The sequence below is a fragment of the Myotis brandtii genome, unplaced genomic scaffold (assembly GCF_000412655.1).
Source record: "Myotis brandtii unplaced genomic scaffold, ASM41265v1 scaffold569, whole genome shotgun sequence".
NCBI classification, from domain to species: Eukaryota; Metazoa; Chordata; class Mammalia; order Chiroptera; family Vespertilionidae; genus Myotis; species Myotis brandtii.
In genome coordinates, this window is record NW_005370127.1 from 967,385 (window position 1) to 976,221 (window position 8,837).

The 8,837-nt window shown below is 36.6% G+C and overlaps 2 protein-coding genes across 2 annotated transcripts in view; both read left to right on the top strand.

Moving 5' to 3' along the window:
* The window catches only part of LOC102254228 (N-alpha-acetyltransferase 16, NatA auxiliary subunit), a 66,369-nt gene extending 59,433 nt beyond the window's left edge, over positions 1-6,936 (top strand). The window contains exons 9-10 of the mRNA XM_014549742.1: positions 3,937-4,009; positions 6,755-6,936. Coding sequence (XP_014405228.1) covers positions 3,937-4,009; positions 6,755-6,936 — 255 coding nt within the window. The remainder of the gene's footprint in view (positions 1-3,936; positions 4,010-6,754) is intronic.
* A 786-nt stretch (positions 6,937-7,722) lies between these two features.
* LOC106723580 (N-alpha-acetyltransferase 16, NatA auxiliary subunit-like) overlaps positions 7,723-8,837 on the top strand; it is a 20,407-nt gene continuing 19,292 nt past the window's right edge. Inside the window, exon 1 of the mRNA XM_014549741.1 lies at positions 7,723-7,900. Within this exon, the coding sequence (XP_014405227.1) occupies positions 7,781-7,900 (120 nt within the window). The 5' untranslated portion in view covers positions 7,723-7,780. The remainder of the gene's footprint in view (positions 7,901-8,837) is intronic.

The window sequence follows — 8,837 nt, forward strand, 5'->3', positions numbered from 1 at the left end:
GTGGACTGACAATTCTCGGGGGGGGGGAAGGGGGGTGGGTGGTGTGGGAAGAGACTGGACAAAAGTCTTACACCTATGGATGAGGACAGTGGGGGGGAGTAAGGGCAGAGGGTGGGGTGGGAACTGGGTGGAGGGGAGCTATGGGGGGAAAAAAGAGGAACAACTGTAATAATCTGAACAATAAAGATTTATTTTAAAAAAAACAACCCAACCAAGACTCTTCAGTGTGTGGGTCAATGCCCTTACCACTGAGCCACACTAACCAGGGCAAACACGTCTGTTACTTTTAATTTTGCTTTATCATAAATCTTTTTGAAATATTTTTATCAGATTTCAAATTCTAGTGTGACTCGAACTAACTAGAGCAGTGGTTCTCAACCTTCCTAATGCCGGGACCCTTTAATACAGTTCCTCATGTTGTGGTTTCCCCCAACCATATAATTATTTTCGTTGCTACTTCATAACTGTAATTTTGCTACTGTTATGAATTGTAATGTAAATATCTGATATGCAGGATGTATTTTCGTTGTTAGAAATTTAACATAATTAAAGCATAGTGATTAATCACAAAAACAATATGTAATTATATATGTGTTTTCCGATGGTCTTAGGCGACACCTGTGAAAGGGTCATTTGACCCCCAAAGAGGTCTCGACCCACAGGTTGAGAACCGCTGAACTAGAGGGCTTCCTAAAAACAGGTTACTGCTTGGCCCAGAGTTGTAAATCTGGGTTTTGGTCCAATAATTTGCATCTCTAACAGATTACCAGGTGATGCTAATGTTGATGACATTAACGATCTGAGAACCACACTTTAAGAACCATGAGGTTTTTTATTTTTTAAATTATTGTGGTGAAATTTTAGCATAAAATTTACAATTAACTATAAGTTTTGTCTCTTTACCGCCATCAGCAAGGCTAGAGAGCAGATGAATCCTGAGTATGGGCGGCTGGGGATTGAGAACAGGAAAAAAAAGAGACACAGAGACAGTAGGGAAAGCTGGGACCAGGGGGGATAGCTGCCCTCTGATGGAGGGACAGTGACCCAGAGCTGTTGCAGGTAGTTTTACTAGAGTTTAAGACAAAGGAAATTATGTGAAATCATGGTTAAAGATCAAGCTATAATTCTTCATTCTTGTGTCTTCTTTGTAATTGTCACTCCTGACTGAGCCCGGATAATTGTGTCCATTCCTTGTACCGGGCTGAACTTAGATAATGTGTTCGTTCCTTGCACCAGTCTGAACATAGATAATGAAACCCACCTTCTGGCACCTGAGCTAAGGGTCAGGCTGACAACATACCTGCCTCTGGCACCGTATGTTTCCAGGACGTGGTTTTGCTGACGCCACTGGATTCAGCCAACAATCAGCTCGTGTGCCTTCCCAGGCACTCTCTACAATTAACCATTTAAGTGTATAGTTCAGTGGTAGTGAGTACATTCACATTTTTGTGTAATCATCATCATCCTTTATCCCTATATCTCTTTTCATTTGTAGAATTGACATTCAATACCTATTAAACAATAACTTTCAATTTTCCCCTCCTCCCAGCCCCTGACAACCATTATTATGCTTTCTGTCTTTATGATTTTGAATAGGGTTAGGTAGCTCATATAAGTGGGATCATATAGTGCCTGGCTTATTTCACTTAGCATAATGTCCTCAAGATTCATTCATGTTTAGAATATTGCAAACTTTCTTTCCTTTTTAAGGCTGAAAATATCCCACGTTATGTACATACCATATTTTGCTTATCTATTCATTCAATGATAGATACTTGGGTTGCTTCCATGTTTTGGTTATTGTGAATAATTCTCTTCTAGACCCTGCTTTTATTTTTGGGATGAATATACTCAGAAATAGAATTGCTGGGTCATTTTGTAATTCTGTTTTTAATTTTTTTTGAGGTACTGCCATAATGTTTTCCATAACAATTATACTATTTTACATTCCTACCAACTGTGCAAAAGTGTACCATAATCTTTACATCCTCAACATGTTGTTTTTATTTGTTTTGTTTTAGCCATTCCTCCTGGGTGTGAAGTTGTATCTCATTGTAGTTTTTATTTGCATTTCTGTAATGATTATTGGTGTGCCTCTTTTCATGTGCTTATTGGTTATTTATATGTCATTTCTGGAAGAATGTCTGTTCAAGTACTTGTCTCATTTTTTAAATCAGATTGGTTTTTTTGTTTTTATGAGTTCTCTGTATATTCTGGACAGTAATCTTTTATTAATACATGATTTGCAAATATTTTCTCCCATTCTGTGGGTTGCCTTTTTACTCTGTGGGTAGAGACTCTTGATGCACAAAATTTAAAAAATTTCATGAAATTTAATTTGTCTATTTTTGTTTTGTTTTGTTTGTTACCAATTCCTTTGGTGTCATATACAAGAAAGCATTGCCAAATCCAATATTGGGAAGCTTTTTTGTTTTCCCCCCCTAAGAGTTTTGTTGTGGTAGGTCTTATATTTAGGTTCTTAATCCATTTTGAGTTTTTGGTTTCTAGTCTTACTGTAACTCTGTGAGTCAAGAATTGCCCTTTACTAATAAGTGTGCTGGGGACATTGGTGACCAATATAGCAGAGTAGTTAAAAAGCTAACCTCTGGAGCCTTGTTGCTTGGGTTAAATTCTGGTTCTTCCATTTTGTACTTACAGCTAATTTTAATTTTCCTTTGCATGTGTAAAGCACTTGTGACAATTAATGGCTTATTATTATTATTGTTACCCTGCCTAGTATATTCTTTCTTTCTGGTGGTATTAGTAGCATCCCACTTTATAAAACTAGAAAACTTTCGAATTATCAAAATAATACCACATTGGTCAGACACTATTAAAAGTTTTAATGGTTTTCCTTCACTTTTATTTTTGACATTATAACAGATTTCATTACACAAAACTTTACAATCCCCAAACCATATCTATAATAATAAAAGTGTAATATGCTAATTAGAAAGCCAGGGCTGCGAGGGAAGCTCGGGTCCAGGGTGCTGGAGGCAAGCCGGTGCCGGCAGCCAGGGGAAGGAAGGCCTACTCTTGTACGAATTTCGTGCATTGGGCCTCTAGTATACTATATAAGTCAGACAGAAAGTGTGCACACATAACTTTGTTGTAAAAAGGTATAGTTGCTATGGAAATTCCTTCACTTTTGACCTTTATTTATTTATTTTTTTTGAGTTCACAAATAAGATGGTTACTTTCCAACTTATTCTAAATAGTTAACATCAATAGGCATTTAAAACCAATAGGTACATTTAATGTCTACTGCCACTTCTAATTCATGTAACTTTTCATTTGGCACTTTTAGGACATAGCACATTTATAGTGCAGTTTATAATATTCTTGTTCTATCTGAGTAGCATTGAAATTCAAATCTGTTTATTAAAGTGATCACTAAAAACAATGGTAGTTTAAACATCTAGTTTACTTAACCTCCTCTTCCATCAACTCACTGTATAATTTGGATCAATTTTATTTGACTTTTTTATGATGAGTGACATTTTAGAAAATTTGAATATAACTACAACTTCACATTAAAACAGTGAGAAACAAAAAGCAAATAAATTAATTAAGTAATAAATTATACAGATGTGTTTATTGGGGGAATAAAGGTTTTGCAATAACTAATAATAGTTTGTCCTTCAAAACCTGAAACTACTTATTGAGATGAGAAATTAATGAGATTATGTTTTATTATTAATAAAGAGATCAGTGTGTTTTGTGCGTGTGTGTGTGTGTGTGTGTGTGTGTGTCTTGTGTGTGTTTTCTCACTTTTCCCCACATAGGAACTGGGGAAAAGCAGACAGTTTAGTAGCTTAGTTAATTTTTAATTTTGAAATAATCTGTATATTGTTTCCAAATCTAATTTAATTTATAATAAATATAAATACCTTTAATGAAATATTTAAAAAATTTAAAACTATGTTTCTTTAACAGATTTCTGTGATCCAGGAACTTGTTACTAATTATGAAGCCTCTCTTAAAACATGTGACTTTTTTAGCCTTTATGGTAAGTTTAAATTAGATTCAACTGGAATTTGATTATTCATTTTAATCCATATTTAATCATTTACAGTAAAACTATCTTATGTTTATTATGTACATGATACATGATAGCTATTTACTGAAAAGTTTTTGAATTAGTGAATGAAAAAAAAGAGCACTTTAATTTTATTTAATTTAAATTTTCCATAATGTGAGGTGGGAGTTAACCCTATTTTAACACAAGTAAACAGACTTGAGAGACTGAGTGAGTGGCTTGCCAGAGATGATACAGTTAGTTTTATTGAAATGCATTATTACTGAATCCCTACTCTCTCCTTTTTTTTTTTTTTTACTTTAAATTCTGTAAAATTTGGTTCTTTGTTTTTCTGTTTATAGGGGCATATGTAAATGAAGGTAACTTCAGAAAACACTCTAGATTGCTTTCAGTGATGCAGATGGTAACTTTAGTCTGGTTTCTTCGTGTCTTTTATATGTCATTGCTCCTTTGTTTTTGTTAGTTTGAAACAAATTCCAAATAACAGACACAGAAGTAAATAGAATAATGAAGTCTTGTGTCCCCATCACCCAGCTTCTGCTATGAACATTTTGCCAGTCTTATTTGAAGTACCTTATGTCTACTTCTTTTCCTGGAATATTTTTAAAGCAGACATACTGTTTTACCTGTCATTACTTTAATATACATCACTAGCTGTTTAAAACACTTAACAGAAGATGTAACCACAGTTCTAACACAGAATTAATTCTCATACCATGTTATCTAACACCCAGTGTACATGCAAATTTCCCTGATTACCTTAAGTCTTTGTATAATTTGTTTATTTCAATCTGGATCCCACTAAACTCCACATTTGATTTTTATGTCTCTGATATTCTTTTAATCTTAAGTAATGTCCTCCACTCACTTAAAAAAAAAAATGTTATTTGTTGAAAGATTATTTGTCTTGTGGAATGTCCCATATTCTGGATTTGGCTGATTTGCTTTCTCATGGTATCATGTAATATATTTTGCTATCATCCATATTTCTTGTAAACTTATAGTTAGATTTACAGGCTTGATTAGAATTAGGTTCTATTTGAGTACTTCATATGTGATGCATTGTACTTCCTGTTATATCACAACTTGAGGCAGAAGATACTCTGTCTCTTTGTAATGTTAAGGTTGGTCAGGGTTCAGACAGTGCCAGCCTAATCTACCCATTAAAGCATTCCTCATTGGCCTCTCACCTAATGGTTTCAGCAGCCACTGAGAATCTTTGCCCCAATCCCTTATTCAAGTCATCATTTCTTCTGTATTTATTAGTTAGAAATGTTATAAAGAGCTTCCCCTCATCAAATATTCAGTTCCTCTGAACTATAGTTTATGGAGGAGGAACAAGATAAATGCTGGGCTCTTTGCCTTTCTTTATTATTTGTGTTTTAATTTATAGTAATTTGTGTGTTTGCATGTTGTTGTTTTATTTGGTAGCTAGTCTAGATGACCTGAGTTTTTCTGATGTAGTATGGGTAAATTCTCTTTTTCATTCTTTTTTCCTCATTTTATACCTGTAGAATTTAGCCAATTCTGTAATCTATTTTGAGAGCTTGGTGTTTATTTCTTTATCTACTCTATTGTAGCTTGAGGATACAGGATGGGTAACAGCTGATTGTATGTGAGTGTTATTGTCACATAGGGTTACTCTACCTTGTCAGGAAAGTATCCTATATAATAAAGAGCTAATATGCAAATGGTTGGCATGCCCTCGTGCCGGGGCCGGGGGACCTGAGACCGTGCCCCCTGCCCTGGCGCCGGGGCCAGGGACCTGAGGCTGTGCCCCCTGCCCTGTGGGGCTTGATGGGGTTGGGGCTGGCCAGGTCTGGGTCTCGCGCGATTTCGAGGCTCGCACAGGGGGGCAGGGGCTTGACTCTGGGGCCCATGGCATGCCCCAGACTAACAGGAGGGAGATTTTCATATACATTTTACTATTTTTCTTTCATCTCTGACACTTCTATTATAGAGAAAGGGCAAATAGCAATATTAAAATATTTCCTGTAATTAAATTCCTTTTAATGTGCACGAATTTTGTGCACCCGGCCACTAGTCTATATATATAAAAGGCTAATATGCAAAGTGTCCCCTTGGGAATTTGACCTCTTGCTATGATGTGTGCTGACCACCAGGGGGCGGCACGGAATGAAGGAAGGCCCTGGCTGGCAGCCAGAAGGCCCCGATCAGCCCTGATTGCCGGCCAGGCCTAGGGACCCTACCCATGTACGAATTTCATGCAACAGGCCTCTAGTCTTCATACTCCTCAACTTTGGGTTTCCCTGATTTAGTGTTGAAGCCTAGACAATGTTAAGCCCTGGCAGTTCATGCCTTTATGGAAATCTTGCAGTGGTAGTTAGGGACATTTTTTCTCCTATCTATTTTCCTTGACTTTTCCTGGGTCTGCTGTCTTACGCTCCCAGCCTTGAGAATTCGTAGTTAGATTGATTTACCGTCTTTCTTCAGAACTTTCTTTGGAGTGAGGGTGGGGTTAGAAGCCTATGAAACTAGTATCTTATTTCTTTGCTTGGCTGCTACTTTTTGAACTTGATGGCAGGAAGTCATACCTCTTTCTATTGAAATTGGTTATTTTGCTGGCTTTTTACTGTTTATTATTATAATAATTTTTTTATTTCATTATGCTTTGGGACAGAGAAAGTATCTGATATCCTTTATTCTTTACTTTGCCTTCTTCCCTATAATAATTTTATATTTGTTTGATTGCAGAAAATGGGGAGAAGGAGCCCCCAACAACACTACTCTGGGTTCAGTATTTCCTGGCACAGCACTTTGATAAACTTGGGCAATATGCTTTGGCTCTGGATTATATTGATGCTGCAATTGCTAGTACTCCAACTCTAATAGAATTATTCTATATGAAAGCAAAAATTAACAAGGTAAAATCCTAGACATATTTTTTGAATAATTGAAAATTTTAACCACTTAAGAACTCTTGGAGTTATTTTTCTGTAGAAATAACTTTTATGGAACCCTGATAATCTATTTCTAATACTCTAATAATCCTAAAGAGTTTTAGATTGCATATTTTTATACTCAGTGTTAATCATTTGATTCAGCTCTTAGTAAGTGTGAATTTTAATTTATCTAAAGATTTTTAGATAAATTTTACAGAAATGGCACCAAATTTCTAATTTGTTTTTCTAAACTGTTGTTATTTGTATTGTATCCATATTCTCTTAATCATAAACTATAATTTCTGTAATATTTTAATCTCTTAAAGCATATAGGTAATCTCAAAGAAGCTGCAAAGTGGATGGATGAAGCACAGTCTTTAGATACGGCTGATAGATTCATAAATTCCAAATGTGCAAAATATATGCTTCGAGCAAATATGATAAGAGAAGCAGAGGAAATGTGCTCCAAGTTCACAAGGGTAGGAAATAGCATGTAATGATAACCACTTAAGAACTCTTGGAGTTATTTTTCTGTAGAAATAACTTTTATGGAACCCTGATAATCTATTTCTAATACTCTAATAATCCTAAAGAGTTTTAGATTGCATATTTTTATACTCAGTGTTAATCATTTGATTCAGCTCTTAGTAAGTGTGAATTTTAATTTATCTAAAGATTTTTAGATAAATTTTACAGAAATGGCACCAAATTTCTAATTTGTTTTTCTAAACTGTTGTTATTTGTATTGTATCCATATTCTCTTAATCATAAACTATAATTTCTGTAATATTTTAATCTCTTAAAGCATATAGGTAATCTCAAAGAAGCTGCAAAGTGGATGGATGAAGCACAGTCTTTAGATACGGCTGATAGATTCATAAATTCCAAATGTGCAAAATATATGCTTCGAGCAAATATGATAAGAGAAGCAGAGGAAATGTGCTCCAAGTTCACAAGGGTAGGAAATAGCATGTAATGATGAGTCAGTAAAATTAAACTTCACTACTGTGGTGATTTTTGAAGTTTGCCCCTAAAGTTCTTGAGAATTCATTTTTGTTACTTTTTAAAATCCCATTTAGCTTGTATCCTATGTATGGTTTCTTACAGAGGAGGTTGAGTGTGTGTGTGTGTACATGTGCTTCTGGGGGGAATGGTTAAAAAACAATAGCAGGAGCAGCCCTTGCTGGGTGGCTCAGTTGATTAGAGTATCCTTCCGTAAACCAAAAAATTGCGTGTTCGATTCCCAGTCAGGGCACATGGAAACATACCTAGGTTTTGAGTTTGATCCCCAGTCAGGGTGTGTATGGGAGGCAACCAATCGGTGTTTCTCTCACGTAGATTTTTTTGTTTGTTTTTTCCTTTTTCCTCTCTTTTCTCTCTTCCTCTCTCTCTCTAAAATCAGTAGAAACATATCCTTGGGTGAGGATTAAAAATAAAAAAGCATTAGCAGAAGCAACCTAACTTTATACAAAAACTAGAGGCTCGGTGCATGAAATTTGTGCATGGGGGGGGGTGTCCCTCAGCCCGGCCTGCACCTTCTCCAATCTGGGACCCCTTGGGGGATGTCTGCCTGCCAGCTTAGGCCCTGTCGCAATCTGGGATCCCTTGCTTCTTACTGCTCGGCTCGCTGCTCCTCATTGCTCCTTATGTCTTCTGGCTGAGCGGTGCTCCCCCAGCACACTGACCACCAGGGGGCAGCTCCTGTGTTGAGCGTCTGCCCACTGGTGGTCACTATGCATCATAACAACCGGTCGATTTGGTTGTTCCGCCATAATGGTTGATTAGGCTTTTATTATATAGACTAGAGGCCCGGTGCACAAAAATTTGTGCACTCGGGGGGCGGGTGGGGGTCCCCCAGCCTGGCCTGTGCCCTCTCGCAGTCTGGGACCCCTCGG